The 16,381-nt window shown below is 41.7% G+C and overlaps 2 protein-coding genes and 1 long non-coding RNA gene across 8 annotated transcripts in view; 2 read left to right on the plus strand and 1 right to left on the minus strand.

Annotated features, from left to right (window-relative positions):
• Positions 1 to 683: 683 nt before the first annotated feature.
• On the minus strand, positions 684 to 6,970 carry OXSM (3-oxoacyl-ACP synthase, mitochondrial). Of its 5 annotated transcripts, none has more exons than XM_048301754.1 (3): positions 6,803 to 6,970; positions 3,714 to 4,719; positions 684 to 1,304 (listed from the first exon to the last, which is right to left on the minus strand). In XM_048301754.1, exons 2-3 carry the CDS (start codon positions 4,715 to 4,717, stop codon positions 902 to 904), a joined length of 1,407 nt encoding a protein of 468 aa, XP_048157711.1. In that variant the 5' UTR covers positions 4,718 to 4,719; positions 6,803 to 6,970; the 3' UTR covers positions 684 to 901. The 5 variants fall into 5 exon arrangements, with proteins under 5 accessions (XP_048157711.1, XP_048157685.1, XP_048157701.1 ...); XM_048301728.1 differs by having other exon boundaries at positions 3,714 to 4,725; XM_048301744.1 differs by lacking the exon at positions 6,803 to 6,970 and adding an exon at positions 6,563 to 6,788.
• A 6-nt stretch (positions 6,971 to 6,976) lies between these two features.
• On the plus strand, positions 6,977 to 8,660 carry LOC125325064. The gene is made up of 2 exons (XR_007203191.1): positions 6,977 to 7,205; positions 7,617 to 8,660. It is a non-coding gene; the product is annotated as an uncharacterized LOC125325064 (long non-coding RNA).
• Positions 8,661 to 9,814: 1,154 nt separating this feature from the next.
• NGLY1 (N-glycanase 1) overlaps positions 9,815 to 16,381 on the plus strand; it is a 37,378-nt gene continuing 30,811 nt past the window's right edge. For both annotated transcript variants that reach the window (XM_048301792.1, XM_048301800.1), the window contains exons 1-3: positions 9,815 to 10,007; positions 11,090 to 11,204; positions 13,224 to 13,466. In XM_048301792.1, coding sequence (XP_048157749.1) covers positions 9,880 to 10,007; positions 11,090 to 11,204; positions 13,224 to 13,466 — 486 coding nt within the window. In that variant the 5' untranslated portion in view covers positions 9,815 to 9,879. The remainder of the gene's footprint in view (positions 10,008 to 11,089; positions 11,205 to 13,223; positions 13,467 to 16,381) is intronic.

Genomic DNA, 16,381 nt, shown 5'->3' on the forward strand with positions numbered 1-16,381 from the left:
TAGGTATAGTGTTCCTGTTCTCTCAGATTTATTTCTTGAAGACATTTTTTTTTCCTAAGAGACCTTATTTAACAAATTTTGCTAGTTCTACTTTTCCATTTTGGCAGAAAAACCACATACTTCCCAAGATACTTATTCCTTTCTGTATAACTATTTTTCAAATCTTCAGTGCCATACTTGAATATCTACCTTACTATGCTTGAACAAAATTTCAGAGCAAAACAGGTCATGACCTACTAATTCTATCCCTGTGCCACATGGAAGATGTACAGGTCATGCTGTATGCATCCTTCACTGTAACCCCATGGCTAATGAGGAAACACAACAAATGGAAATGAATAAAGACAAAAAGAAAATGAACCAGTGCCCGACATGAATGTCTATATTATTGTCCCCTGAATATCACCTGTGTGGAAGAATGTACATAAACCTATGATATTTGAGACAATTTACCGTGAGAAAAAAAGCAGAATTCTATATGGAGTGGGTAACAAAGGGGAGCTCAGTCATAAACCATGTATCACCATGCAGTTAATTCATCAACTGTGGAGTCCTAGCTTGTTAGCCAGCCTCTCTTTTGTATAAACGCTTCCAAACAATTTCTTTGTCATATGCATAGAAAAATTTATTCTAACGTAGTTTGACCATGTCTCCTGCTCTAGTCAAGAACAAAAGCTTCTTCATCACACAAAGAACAGATCTTTTATTTATTTTTATTAAAATGAGTAAAAGAAGTTCCCTCTTTCTGAAAGAATTACTGGTGTAAATGTTAGGCTGAATAAAGTTCTTATGTATCAAATGAGCAACTCTCAAAGCTGAGAAAAGATTACAGTACACACCAGGGAGAGAAGTACAGAAAACCATCGTTGGTGCCATTTTTTCACAACATTCTTAGCGTAAGTTAAACACTTGCAAAGCACAGAGTTGCATTAGTGCCACCAAAGCCAAATGAATTTGTGAGTGCTATACGCCGTTTGTCAGTTTTCCACTCCTGAGCTGTCAATGGAACATAATTGAGATCAAACTCTGCCTCTGTTTTCTGTAAGTTTAGAGTAGGTGGCAAAATTCCATGGTAGCAGGACAGTGCAGTAAAAGCTGCTTCAATAGCTCCTGCAGCCCCCAAGAGATGTCCCGTTGCTCCTTTTGTTGAGGAAACTGCAATATTACGTGAGTGATCTTTAAAAAGTCTCTTGATTGCTTGATTCTCAGCAGCATCTCCTAGAGGTGTAGAAGTTGCATGTGCATTGACATATGTTACATCTTCAGGTTTGATCCCAGAATCTTTTATTGCTGCAGACATGCACCTAAGGAAAGAAAGACAAGAGAATGCTGATTTGCCCAATATATTTTTGTCAAATGTACAAACCAAAAGAAAAAGTATAGGTTGTTTTTAAAATGTTTATCAAGTGTGAAAATCTGCTCTAGCAGAGATGTAAATGACAAGAGGCTAACTCATCTAAGCACATTAGCATCTACATTAGGTACCAGAGGAAGAGAAAAGTGAGGCCCACTATAAAATCAGACTTGCTCTTAAAAATTCCACAACTAGGAAAAATACAAAGAAGAAAAGAAGATATGACAGTCAATCTCTACAGACTACATTAATGTATCGAACACCCTTTTCAATGTAAAATTTGAAAATGTTTGAGAGAGAAATAACTACCGATATTATTAGAAAAATTTAGATATGCTCTCCCCAACAAAAATACTGAGAAATGAAAGAAAACATCTGCAGTCATTCTCCACATGAGCTTCTTTTGCATGCTTTCCAGAGACTAGAAAGTGTCAAGGAGATAGCACAAATTCCTATATTTCATTTTATAATGAAATTTACTGAAAGTCACACTCTTTTACCCTGACATGGTATGTTTCATTTGACTCCTGATGACTTGTGCACTGTGACTGCATCTATAAAACATGCTTTTTTATTAAAACCATGGAAGGATCAACACAGTTCCATATTGCGATTTTCTCATAGATTTCCCTCAAAGAAGAAGATGAATCAGACATCTCTCCTTGCACATAACAACTTAACATAGCACCTATGAGTAAAAGACCACTGACTCTTTTGAAATTTATGAAAAATAAGGAAGTAAAAGGAAGCTCAAAAAAGGATAGTACAGGTTTCTGGACAAATTTAAATGTCTCTACTACGGCCTTCTACCCTTAGAAGCATCCAGCTTAGCTTAGGGTGGAGACCACTGACGCTCACTGTCACTAGATAATGAGCCAATATTCAGGTAAAGAGGTTACTGATAACTATGAGATACATTAATTTAGTTAAATACATTATCTGCAATGAACATATTCACTTAAGAAGATACCAGATTACTTGTGTAGGACACTCTTTATATCCACACTTCTGAGTCTGGCTTTGCCTCTCCTTTCCTGCTGGTTTATTCCAACATACATATTTAGCCTCCAACAGAAGTAGTTATTAGAAGATGACAAAAAATATATTCCTCTGATTTTTTTTGATGTGGCAAATAAAATTCCTACAGAAAAGTAAGATAAGCACATATATTCCAGATTTAATCCATATACCACTGCAGGAACAAAATACTGGCTTGAAGACAGTATTAAAATGTATTATCTCATCTCAAGGGTGGAAAAGCTCAACATTCCTGAGATACCCAGATTAACTTTCAACTCTTCCTACTGTGAATTTAATTTATATGCTACTGCAATCATAAAATACACAAAAATTCTATTACAATGTATTGCCATATCATCTCAAGGGTAAACAAGTCTGAAAATATGAGATAAGACACTCCTGATTACTCATCTCACACCTAAGTCTGCAAAACAATTAAATATGACTCAAAGAGCATCGATGGAAACATGGTATATTTACACTTCTAGAAAAATCTGTTAACCTTATAAAGATGCAAACACAGCTTTACAATACCATGCAGAAGTTTGATCTACTTGTGCAGTGCTATATTGAATTTTGGTACTAAATATTCACATACATTCAGAATAAGGCAAACTAAATCTTTAGTAAAGATTCCAGTGCCGGCAATAGTACTCAGCCTACACAATGCTCACCAACTTACACATGTAATTTAGCTCACAATTTAATTAGGTCAATAATGATTAGATGAGTATCATCTACCTGTGAACTGGTTTTGATGAGATAAACAGTGATGAAGCTTTACCACCTCCCTAAACAGTACTAAAGTGTATTTCTGCTATGCCCCTTCACCAACACTCTTAGCTGCATCCAAATTAAGTATTCAGTATTCTAACAAACTACATCCTCTGAGTGCTCTACAGCTTTCATCACCTGAGATCCCTTGCAACAAAAATTCCTAGCTTTTGTAAGGGGGTCTATCTTCTTGATGGACAAAGGGTGAAGGAGAACCTGGAAAGATTCTATCTCACCACAAACATCTTAAGAAGATGTTTCCATCGAGACTCATGTGAACAGCTGTATGCACCAAAGGCAAAGTGTTTTCACATAGAGAAAGTTTTCATAGCTCTATGGAAAAAGGCTCACTCTATCAAGAAATGGCCTTCACCTTACTACTAAAAAAAGAGAATTGAGGCACAATGTTACCAGAAGCTCTTTCAGTTTTCAAATTTTCAAGCTTTTGGAATATTAATTCAAGATTGAACCACCTTTCTCTATAAAAGTATACAATGACAGATACAAACACAACCACTATAACTAACATATGAAGTAGCCATTATAATCAACATAGAGTTCTTACCTGAATGCACCATCTCCCTCTGGGTTAGGTGCTGTTATGTGGCAAGCATCACCGGACAGTCCATAACCTAAAACTTCTGCATAGATCCTAGCACCTCTTTGTACAGCATGTCCATACTCTTCCAAGACCAGCACAGCAGCACCCTCTCCCATTACAAACCCCTCCCTCTGCAAATCAAACGGCCGACAGGCTGCTTTAGGGCTCGAGTTAAAACTCGTGCTGAGGGCCCGGGCTCTTGCAAATCCAGCCAAAGACAAAGGACTAATGCAAGCCTCAGTCCCTCCAGCCAGCATGACATCAGCATCACCAGCAGCAATGAATCTAAAGGAGTCTCCAACTGCATGTGCACCTGTGGTACAAGCAGTTGACACAGCATGATTTGGCCCTTTCAGTTGGTATTTAATGCTGACATGGCCTGCTGCCATATTGACTAAAATCTTGGGGACAAAAAATGGGCTGACCTTATTGTAACCCTTTGTTTTAAATAAGGCAGCTGTGTCAGAAATTTCTTCCAGTGGAACCATTCCCATCCCAATTGCCACACCAGCAGTTAAGCGATCCTGTTCAGACTGGGGAGACCAGCCGGAGTCCTTCATTGCGAGCTCTGCTGCACCGATGGCCATCACAGTGGCAGAACTCATGGATTTGATCTCTGACTTCGACACAAAGCCTTCTTCACTGAACTCACCCTCCTTGCTTCCCCTTGGCACACAAGCAGCCACTCTACACGGGATGCCTGCATATTCTTCCCCATCTAGTGATGTAATCCCACTGCCTCCTTCCAGAAGGTGCTTCCACACAAACTGAGTCCCCACACCAAGAGGGGACACTAAGCCAATACCTGTAACAACTACTTTCCTTCGACATGCAGGCAGTGACTTGCTGAAAGCCCTTCTGTGGTTTTGTAAATGTAGATTTAAATTCAGACTCCGGAGATGAAGATTTGCAATCTTTAACAGATCCTGTGAGCACTGGGAGAACATGGTGGCAATAATCAAGCACATTCCTGTAACTGGAGTGGGGTGGAGGGGGTGGGGAAAGACAAATACAACAATAAAGCAGCCATTGTGGAAAACATTCCAAGAACATTAAATTAATAACCTGCTTTATACATAACAGCCTATTTTCAACCCTGAAGAAAGGGATATAGTTTCCATGCCTGTAAAGAGGAATACTATGAGTTACAGCAGATAATGGCACAGAAACACATTCACTTTAGCAATGTCTTTAGTGGGCTCTTCTAGATTAAGCTGCTGATGAATATGACTTTGCACCACTGTGGACTGTGAAGCACTCTCTGGTTTTGCTGCAAAATTTCCCCTGGAGCTTTAACCGCCAGTTGGCTGGAGGTAGAAACAATGAGCATTAACAGCTTCATTTTTCTAAGGGAAAAAGTGTGTGATCACCTGAAAGTGTATGTCCTACCATTACCAAGTTGAGGATACTGTCATCTCAACCTTCATATCAGACAGAACAGTCTGGAAACCTCAAACAGAAGTCAATAAACTCGTCTTGTTTCTGCTACCGATGTAATTACACAACTTGGACAAGACTCCTTATCTTTCCACCTCCACCTACCCTTTATCAGTCTTGGGTTATCACACCGTTAGGGGACAGTATCTCAAGTAGCTTGAGCAAGATTTACCACAGCACTACCTCCTACCACAGCACTACCTCCGTTGAAGGCAACACCACCAGACCTCGCATAACAAAAGACACAGCAAGTAATGGCAGAAGGCCTCTCCTGAGCACAAGTACTTGAGGCTGGACGAGAGGACCATGCCAAGCAGTGATGCTGCTGTACTGTGCTGTAGTTCCTTGCCTTGGCCACTGCCAGGTCCAGAGCCAGTCTGATTGCACCTATCTGACATGCTGGAGCAGGGCAGAAGCTGCAGCACAGCACTGCCAACATGTACGACACAGGCTTCAACAGGTTGCCTGCTTTTTGCCTCGTACAAAGGACAACTTGGCATCCCCAGCTCTTTGGTAAAATATACAGAGCTGTATGAGGACCATAAGGGGCTGCTGGGCTAATGCACTCCTGCTAAAATACTCAGACCTGTGGCAGTACAAGTGCACAGCAGCGTTATTAAAAAATGTCATGGAACCATGGAAAGGCCCGGGTTGAAAGGAACCCTAAAGATCATCTCATTCCAATGACCCCTGCCATGGGCAGGGACACCTTTCACTAGACCAGGCTGCAGAGACCCACATCCAGCCTGGCCAAGAACACTTCCTGGGATGGGGAATAAAAATAATAAGTAATCACAGATTATATTTTATACATATTTTATGTAATTATTAAAATTAATTATAACAAAAGTGTTTTTAAAGAAGCCTACTTTAAATTCTGAGCCAAATTTGCCATTTCAGTTTTTTAAGCCACTTAGCCTGGACTCTAGAAAAGATGTAGTGTATGTGTGTGTATATGTATATAAAAAGATATATTATATGTAATATGTAATATTAAGTATTATATAATGTATGTTACATATATAAATATATAATTAATATTAGTCTATATATAATATAGAATATAAAACAGAGCTCTGCAGTCATATGCATAGAGTATAATGTATAACATATACGTTTTAAAGACGATATATATGATATGCATTGCATAACATATATGTAAGATAACGTATTTTATATATATTATTACACATACATATAATAACGTATAAGATTAACATATTTTATGTGTGTGCATACATCCATATATCAATATACACATACAATATGACTGCAGAGCTCTGTAAGGCAGATCGTCCAGCAGCCCCACGCAGCCTCTACTGAAATGCCGTCACCCGGTGCCGAGCCGTCCTGTCCGACCCAACAACGCCCGATACCTGCTGTGCGGGAAAACCAGGCGCAGGGTAATTTCCCCCCGTCAACAAGAGCTACCGGACACTCCCAGGAGTTTCAAGGGCAACGGCTACTTTTAAAGTCTAAACCAGGAGTCAAACCCCAGCGCCACGGGACTGCCCCACGCCGCCATTGCCGGCCCGGCCCGCCCCGCTAGGGGCAGCGTCTCCCGCCGGCCCATGCTAAAAACCTCCGCTTCCCTGCGCCCCGGCCCTCAGCGGTACCTCCGCCGGCCGCGCTTCCCCCCCTCTCCGCGATGGTTCGCTCTGCCTCCCTCTCCCGTTCCGACGGCGCGAGGCCGCACCACTCTGCAGGCGCGGGGGGAAAGAAAGAGGTGTGCGGGTACGCGCGGCCCAGCGGCGCTTCCTCCCGCCTGGCCCCGCCCCGCGGCCGCCGGGGTAGGCGGGCGGCCAGCGTGATCGTGTAAATAGCTCAGCACCGCGGAAAATGCGGTGAAATAATTTCCTGCTCAAGCCACGTGTTTAAATCACGCAAAGGAAGAGTAAAAAAATATCCGTAAAAACCTTCAAACCAACACTCCGGTGTAGTAGTAGGCAAGATCTTATCGCCCACTACAACCCCCGGACAGCGCGTTGTAGTGCGGTGGGGGTCGTGCTCTTCTGCCAGGTAAGGAGTGACAGGACAAGAGGACAGAGCCTCAAGTTGCGCCAGAGAAGGTTAGATTAGATAATTTGTGCACTGAAAGCATTGTCAAGCATTGAAAGAGGCTGCCCAGGGAGGTGTTTGAGTCACCATTGCTGGAGGTATTTAAATGATGGTGTAGATATGGTACTTAGGGACATGGTTTGGTGGTGGGCTTGGCAGGGCTGGATTCGATGATATTAAAGGTCTTTTCCAACCTAAATGATTCCCTGAAAGCATTTTCTTCCTCATGGATGCTGAACTGCTGCTGGAGGAGATGGAGGTAAACAAAGACTAAATGATCACTGGCTTTACAGGAGTGTCTTACAAATACATGTACAAATATGCCAACAGCACCGGTGCAGAGAGATAACTATTTGTTTTTGCTGCTTCCAGATGCAGAAACTTTAGTGGATGACCTGAACTAAGATGAAGCCGCTATCTATGCCTGAGGATGATGTGTAGGAACAACTAAGTTAACTTAAGACAGTGGTTCCTTACTTAAAATACACGAAGACCATGGCAGAGCATAAAATGTTTGTCAAAGTCTCATCAACAGGGACATGAATTAATTACATTGTGGGTTTACCTGTTGGATGATACCTTTACATAATTTTATTATATAGCATTAAGAAAACTGAAATAAATTTACCCCCACACAACACAGTAATGTTTATTACCTCCAATCACAGCTACTTATAAATGCAAACTGTAGCACAGCAATGAAGCACGTACTGCAGAAAAAAGGGGAAAAAAACCAGAAAGAAGAGAAATGCAATATTTAATAATGAAAAAGTAAACATTTGTGCACAATATTTTTTTAAATGAAGAGTCTGTTTTTAATTTAGAAATATAATTCCTTGGGCATTTAATGTGTTAGCAGTTTGTTGGAAGTCAGCACTTGGTTTTCTAAATTTTCCACACTGCTTTTCTATGAGCATTTCCAAAGCATCGTTTATAAATGCCATACTGAGATGCATTACATATTTATGTTACATGTATAGCAATACAGTTAATCTTTACATTTCCTAGGGTAACCAGCACTGAGAGTCACATGCCTAGATGAAACACATGAAAAGGAAGTTAAAAGCTGAAGCAGCAGGCAAGGAACATGGCATAATTTTAAATTAAAATTTTATTACTTTGGTACCAGTTCCATCACCCTGAGGGCTGAAATAGTAACTTTTTAACTATGCTAGTAGGAATAATAAATGTAATCTCAGCAAAAGTGAATTGTCCTGTGTTAAATCTCAGCTTTTGTGAGGGATATGTACCACCATTTTTAAAAGTCATAGAAGCTGAGCTGTGACCTGTCAGAAGCAGGCAGCAGAGCCATAGGGTAATATCAGCTACGAAATCAGAAGTCAGCTTGCATTTTAAAGACCTCTCTTGCCTGGAACGCCTTAAATCTTCATTCCTAATAAAGCAAATCTCCACAGGCCTTTGTGTCCAAGGTTCTTCACCACAGTTCTTTCACTAGTAGCACAAACCAGATGTCTAGAAGAAGACCAGGGTTTTTTTGCTTCCCTGGGACAGACTTCGGGTATTGCCAGGCAGGTGTCGTGGCAGGGCCAAGTCACTACGGTGACATTCCTGCTCAGGCAACCCAGCTGAGCCTGAAGGTATGGCACCCTCAGTACTGTCAAACCAGGGCACTACAAAAGGGGATTTGTATCCTCGATGATGTTACTGCCTGCCACGGGGCTCCCGATGTTGCAAAATATGGACTAGGTAAACATTTTCTTAAGAAATTACATTCTTTGATGTTTGATCTTTGTATACTTTCAAGCCAAATCAACCAGAAAGGTTAATCAAGCTCTAAGTAATGTCCAGGTGTTAGAAAGACAAATTGCATGTTGACAGAATTGCTTTGTTGGAGCTCCACATGTTTCAATGATCTCACACCTCAAGGGAGATTTACAAAGCTTGGGAAGAAGGATGTACCACTGACAGTGGGCACAAAGAGTGCAGAATTTATTGGACACAAGGACGTTTTGCAGAACTCCGAAGGAAGAAACTAGCAAAGGCAGCTCAGCATCTGTGTTGGAATCAGCTCTGACTGGGTAAAAGGTAATCCTGGCAGGGGGAGTTTGCAACCATCGACTCAAGAGAAAAAAATGACCATGTGGACTAATCAGCATAAGAAGTAAGGGAATCATTTAACCAGTAGAAGATAGAATGCTAATTAATAAGAGAACTGTACAACTTGTAGCCAAGGAACATTGATGCCTTTGTTTGCTAAAATATGTAAGTAGTGAAAATTTTGGTAGTCATCGTGCTGGCCTTGTGCACCCCTTTCTGCAGAGATTTGTAAATAAATCAAATACCTCGACTCTGCGCGTGGATTGGCCCCTCGCACACCGGGAGAAAGAACCTACTTTGGGACACCGAGAGCCCCGTGTGACCGGCAGGTCCGGCTGCCCAGGGGGTGCGGGGTAAGGAATTAAACCCGCTCGGGCCCTTTAAGGCCCCCCCACCCGCCGTCTGTGGGCGCGGGGGCTGCCGGCGGTGACCTCACCCCTCCTACTGCGCATGCGTTCGGGGGCGGGCGGCCCTGCCCGGCTGAGGGCGGGGACCTCGGGGCTCCACCGCGCGTGCGCGTGGCGCAGCGCCGGGACGGGCGGCGCGGCGTGGCTGAGGGCGCGGAGAGCGAGGGGCGATGGCGGCCGCCCTGGGGCTCTCGTCGTCGCTGGGCTCCCCCGCCGTGAGCGAGCTGTGCCAGAACAGGCGAGAGATCTTCCTGGAGGCCTCGCGGCTGCTTCTCACCTACGCGGACAACATCCTCCGGTGAGCGGGGTCGCCGTCTTCGGTCCGCGGGCGGTGCCGCAGGGTCCCGCCGGCCGCTCCCTGGCTCCGCGCGGCGCCTTCGCTTCTGTTGTATAATGCTGGAGTTCAGAAGCGTCTCGCGTGTTCTTGTCGTCATTTTGAAATCAGTGTTGCTTACCTAGAGGTGTAGTGTTCTGGATTTCTATGTCTTCATTTATTGCTGGTTGGCTTTGTAAGTTTAGGAGTTTGTATATTAACCACAGAATCATGCGTTGTTCCTGATTCTCCACCTTAGGTGGATATTCAACTACCTAAAAACAAGTGGATGCATCGCAAGTAATTTGACTTAGTTTAAACTTCACTTTAACTTCATTTTTACTTCATTTTAACTTCATTTTTTCTTACTCTATTTTTCCCTTGCGCTTTGCTTCTGACTTCGCAAGGTCGGTACCAAGAGATAATTATAGCTGAATTTCTGCGAGGTGGCTCTGTAGGGTGCACATACACACCAGTACGTGTGATTGACCTTGATGTCTTCCAGTAGCTCGAGGTATATGGGCTGCCCCTCCCTGTCTATATCGGGCTTGTCAAGCTCTTGTAGAAGCTGCTGCGTGACAGAGAATGGCGAGTCCTGGGCTGACTCCTTTCGAAGAAAGAGGCAAGAGAAGAAGGCTTTTAAAAGTGTTGAAAGAGGAAAGGGGAACTGAGAAGTAGCACAGAGACTCCAGTCGTTTCACTCATGTACCAGGCAGTTCAGCACAGCTTCCGTGGCGGGACTAAAGCCATCGAGCATCAAGCTGAGGGGTTCAATTAGAATGCACCAGGATGCGAAGTTGTCTCTGAGTGTCTCTACAGACTTAGCTCTGCTGGGTAGGACTACAGAACATGAATTCATGATCATAGGTTGCAAGCTAAAATTTAGCACCAGTTGGTAACTCTTACAGTTAAATACAAAAGGACATTTATTAAGTTAAAGTTTTATGTAGGTTTCACCTAAGAGATGTAAATGAAACTAAACTTAAAAAATCATTCATAGTGTAGTTACCCAGCTTTTAAGTGTTCACTTAATTTGCAAACATAATTACAACTTTCAATTTCTTCAGGAATCCATATGAAGAAAAATACAGATTAATTCGGATTGGAAATCCAGCATTTTCCACAAGGCTGTTACCTGTCAGAGGAGCAGTTGAATGTCTATTTGAGATGGGGTTTCAAGAGGTGAGTATAATTTAGTAACTTCTGGTGTCTTCATCAATTTACACAGTAAAATGTAAAATTTTAGGTTTTATAAGGCAGTAGATTTTAGGGCAGTTGGTGTTTTTTTTCAGTCCTTGGCTACAAATATCTGTAGCTAACCAGCAGAAAATTTAGATGTGGCTGCTTCAGAAAAATGGTGGAGCTAGAGCTACCCTAATTCATAACAAGATTTTTTTTCTGGTGCTCAGGCACGCTGCTGGTTTCCTGAGTGGCTGGATACATATCCATGCTGGCACAAAGGCAGTGGTGGGAAGCAGAGTGAAAACCCCTTCTCTTTCTAGCAATTCACTGTTAGGTGAACATCAGACAGTATAAATGAGTGTTGAAACTGCCATTTGAAAGAGAGAAAAAAAAATAATTAAAGCCCTATTCTTCTTCTTGTTCCTGCTATCAGTAGGGCCCCATAGTGATTTAGATACAGAAAACTGATCTGATTAAAATTAAATCTTCTAGAACAAAACCAGAAATGTTTTTCAGCCAATTCACAGTGCAGCTGCACAAGTACTGGTGTTGTCATGACAGCAGTGAAGGGCAATAGACTGACTGTTCAAGTAGTAGTAGGAGGGTGAGTCCTTCAAAACCCATTTTTAAAAGTTATGAAATGGTATCCTAAAATAGTGTTGAGTGAGTCTTGACTCTCTTGCAGTCAGAGAGATGTATTTCAAAGATTGCTTTGTATTCTCAAGTGGTCTCTGTCTTGGTGGAACTTAAACTGCCAAAGCTTGTTAAACTAGAAGCAGATTTTGTAATTACTGGAAAGCTGGGTTGTCGTTTAACCATGCAAAGCTCTTGCTCTTGATTTGCTTTCATTTTTCTGTTTGATGCCACACTTCTGTATGTGTATGTACATTATGTTACTTAGGTCCAGCTGTCATGAGACCTCTGCCTTCCCTTTGGCTAAAGTTAATTACTGTAATTTTTAAATTAAAAGTATGCTGAAAGAGGTGGTGACTGCAGAGGGAGAAACGGTCTGTGGATTTACTCTCACGCTGGTGCTCAGGAGACTTTTAATGGTCTATTTAAGCCAGAAGGTGGGCAGTGTAGCTGCAGAAGTACTTGGGCAGGTCTCTGAGAGTGTGTTGGCTCAGTCTTATTTCTGGTTATTGTGTCAGTCAAAGCCAGAGATCACAAACTTCTCCTCAACTGCATGGCTAATACTGTTCCTTCTCGTGTTTCTGCTTGCTAATGGATTGATACGTTCCATTTAGTTTTGTGGTGATTTTAAGTGTTAACACGAAGTCTGCATCTGCAGTGATATGTGACCTGAAGTAATTGTAGGTAAACAAATCAGCTTAATAAATAGAAGTGCTGCAGTGGTAGAAACTGAAACTGTTAAAGGATGAATGCTCTAGGATATTCATGTTTTTAGTAACCTATTTCTTTATGTTAAGTGCACAGATATTTGATTCTGTCATAATTACTGATCTCTTGTTATGTTACCAGTAATCATATTACAGTCAAAAATAAAACCCAGAAATCAACCTAGGTACTGGTTTCAATAAGAGTAATATTTCATATCGGAAAACTTAAAATTCAGACCTAAAAGATACCAGTATGTAAGAGAATTTCCAGCAGAGGCCATTCTAGGGGCTTCTTCCTTCAACATTGGATGTCTTCCTGTGTTGCCCAGCATTTTGCTGCTGTGCTGTGAGAACTGAGCATTAATTGTTCATTTTGGTTGTTGCTGCTTTCTGTGCCAAACCATAACTACACAGTCCATGAATGGCTCTGCAAAATAAGTTACTAACAAAAGCATGTTGTTATGAGCCCTCTTTCTCTAGATTGTCTATAGGTTCTTGATCTGGTAGGCTTCTGAAGCTGTGAGAGGCTTCAAGCTTCTACCATAATGGATCGAATCTAAAAAGCTGAATCCTGCCAAGCCTTAGCATGCTGACTTCCAGTAAACTGCTAGCTATAGCTACAGATCATTGACTAGCTTAGACCTGCATTAACTGCTGAATTCATTTGTCTAAATTTTAGGGAGAAACTCACCTGGTTTTCCCTAAGGAAGCTTCGATTGAGCAGCTACGTAAAATCAGAGACTTAATTGCTGGAGAGAGGAGTAGCAGACTGAATGAGTCAAACCAGATCTACAGATCAGGATCCTCTGAAACTGTCAGCAGCACTCAGACAGCTGCACCACGGCCTTCAAGACCTGTTGACTCTGTTCTTGCCCCTGCCCGTCAGCAACCAGAAACATCACTCGTGCAATCTCTTGAAATGGTAATTATAACCTGAAAACTTCATAGACTCATTATTAGTCTTGCATATAAGATTGGAGAAGTGTTAACTTTTAGGACAGGTTGCTCAGAGAAACTGAGTAGTCACTAAATAAGCACATGGTTGAGCCTAGAGCAGCTTGGTCTGACCTCATAGCTAATCTTGCTTTAAGAAGGTTGGACTAGACTTTTTTCCCACCCCAGTGGTTTCTGAAGGTTTTTGAGTGTTTTCTTCAGTTTACATGCAACTTAAGCATGAAACATGCCATAAACGGAATATTAGCAAGAGGTTTTGTTGAAGATGTCCATAAATTTCTATTGATAGGGTGTCATGAAAAAAAGCTGATATGTATTGAAAGGGAGCAGCAAGATGGGGAAAAAGGGGAAGAATGGGAAGCTAAGACTAGGGTTATATTTGGCTTTTGAGAGCCGGCAGAAGAATGGGAGCATAACTGTAATGTTTGTAATTGTTGGTGTCTTGGTTCATGCATTATGACCTCTGTGTGTAGCCTGTGAGGAGGGCTTTCTTTTTTCACATGTGCCTGTCATTAAAAACAGGAATTTAGCCAGATAAGGTCAAATTTATAGTTATTTAGGCTGAGTTTCCTTTGTCTAAGAGGTTGAGGTGAAGTTCCTGATCAAGACAGAGCAGAGTCCTTTCATCTGATGTTAACTGGCCTGATGGGAGAAGACTCAGCACCTCGTATAGCTTTGAAAAATTAAATTATGTCTTTTGATAGAAGCTTTTAAGGATGTTTTGGTTTAACTTTCTGGAGAGTTTTTCTTCCTAGAACCAATCTTGCTTTGGTCTCAAAGTTGGTGTAAGATGAGTCCTTCCAAAAGCTCACTTCCTGTGCATCCTTAAACACAGTTTGCCTGTTTTAAATTATATTATCAGTATATTGTTGGATATGAATTATGACGTACTGTTTCTTCCCAATGCCTGCCCAAGTCAGCGAATGAGAAATGGCAAAGCATTGTTTGAAGTGATGGCTTTTGGGGCTAGAGAGCACTAAATGACCCATCATCACCCAAAATGTCCTTTGGGAAAGGTACTGTTGTAGGCATGTTGTGTTGAGATGTTTAAGCTAATTAAGTTAGCGTGGCAGTAGTTGCCTCTAAAATATACTGACTGTATTTATTTTACTTTGTTTGGAGGTTTCTGGGTTGGTTTTTTTGGCCTGCCTCTAGATTTTTACTATTTCAGTCACTTCGGCAACCATGGTGGAAGTGATAATGAAACTTGTAGAGTGACTTGCTGCTGCTGTGCGGCTTAGTACAGGAAGCTTTAAAAGTTGATCTTGTGATGACAAAAACGTTGCGGATTTCAAGTTGACAGAATGTATTCTGAGGTTAATCCTTTTAATTTCTAGTTATTCTGCCCCAACCTACAGTAGCCATCAGAGTTGTGGATCCATTTCTCTGAAACTATTAATTTTCCATGCTTCCATGCCTGGGTGGTGGAACCAAGCTTATTACTATTTAGAGACATTGGTAATGCAATGTTTGCGCTCGGTTAGAATTCTGTATTTAGCTGATCTCTGCAGGGAACTCTACTGATAGGTCTCTGAGCCATTGAATTTGGTCTGTATAGTCTGAATTGATTGGAAGGAAGTCTGGCAGTGACTTGGCCGTATTGCTTGCGCAGCAGTGGGGAGTTTGTTTTTCAGTGAGTACGCTGCAGAGTTATAGTTGTATTACTATTGTATGCGCTGCTGACAGATGTCAGAGAGATACAGAGTTGTTTCTGTATTGCAAGCATTTTTTCTTGCCTGTGTGTTTCACCTGTCATTCATGGGAGGCCTGGTAAGTGCAGGGAAAAATGACTTACTTGAAAGAACAGGAATATTCCTAAATGCGCAGTTCTAGCCCATCATTAATTTGCCTCATTGATTTCTTCTGCATTTCTTGTCATAGAATATTCTTGAGATTTTGGGGAGAGTTCTGGCTAGTTGTTAATTCTGGTGGATGGATTGTGATCCCTTCCTGAATGGCACAGCGATTACAGGAGGAAAGGTGTATCCAAACTTAGAACTGCAGTGAGGTTCACCACACCTCTAAGACTAAATGTTTGCGTAATGCTCCATAAAGTGGCTTTCATGAAGCCAGTTAAGCACTACTGTAACACTGATGGTGTTTGCCTCAGAAACCGGAGTTGTCAAAGAATCCAGGTGACTTCCTGCTGTGCTGAGCAATATCCCTGCGTACCTTTTCAGGAAACTGACAGAACATGAAGGTCTTTAAGCCTTTGGCCATCTCTAATGTCCCTTATTTATTTCTTTCAACTTGCATTAAAGTGAATCTGGACACAATGGACTTTATGATGTTAAACCAGTTACCTACAGCTGATGAGCTCCAGGAGGAGCAAAACCAGCTCTGTTCTGGGTTATCAGTTATGGAAATTAAGGACTGATCCTGCAATACTGCACAGCATCAAAACAATCACTTGTAATTTAAGTGCTTCTTTAAAAGAAGTTATCTTCTGAAGGGTTCTCACACCTGTGTGTATTATATTGCATTTGCTGCCAGCCTCTCAGGGAAGTGTTGCCTTTTTCATTAAATTAAGATGATAGTTAACAAGGCTGAAGGCTGAAACATGATGCAGCAATAGAGAAAAGGTAATTTAGCAGTGCCACAGGCTTCCTCCAAAAATATGCCAGGCTCTTACTTTCAAAATCCCATTTTGCTTTCTGTATTGTTCTCTCTTAAATGGGAATAAATAGTTTGCTCTGTTACCAACTTAATTATTTTTAACTTCAGCTGTTAGTTTTAGTATCTATGCGAGTACCTTATTGGGTGCAACGTGCCGCTAGGTGACAGGATAACTGACTGAAGAAACCTAGTTCTTACATCCAGTTGCTCCTGAAACAGACTGTTCAGTGTGTGGTCACTGGGCTGTCTATTCAAATCTGTGTCAGA

The sequence above is a fragment of the Corvus hawaiiensis genome, chromosome 1 (genome assembly GCF_020740725.1).
Source record: "Corvus hawaiiensis isolate bCorHaw1 chromosome 1, bCorHaw1.pri.cur, whole genome shotgun sequence".
Taxonomy (NCBI): Eukaryota; Metazoa; Chordata; class Aves; order Passeriformes; family Corvidae; genus Corvus; species Corvus hawaiiensis.

Bases quoted from the DNA above. Each gene is read 5' to 3' on its own strand.
- OXSM (XM_048301754.1), bottom strand. From the start codon at position 4,717: ATGTGCTTGATTATTGCCACCATGTTCTCCCAGTGCTCACAGGATCTG. The intron at 1,305-3,713 runs GTAAGAACTCTA...TTCTTTCCTTAG, and splicing joins GAGGGAGATGGTGCATTCAG to GTGCATGTCTGCAGCAATAA.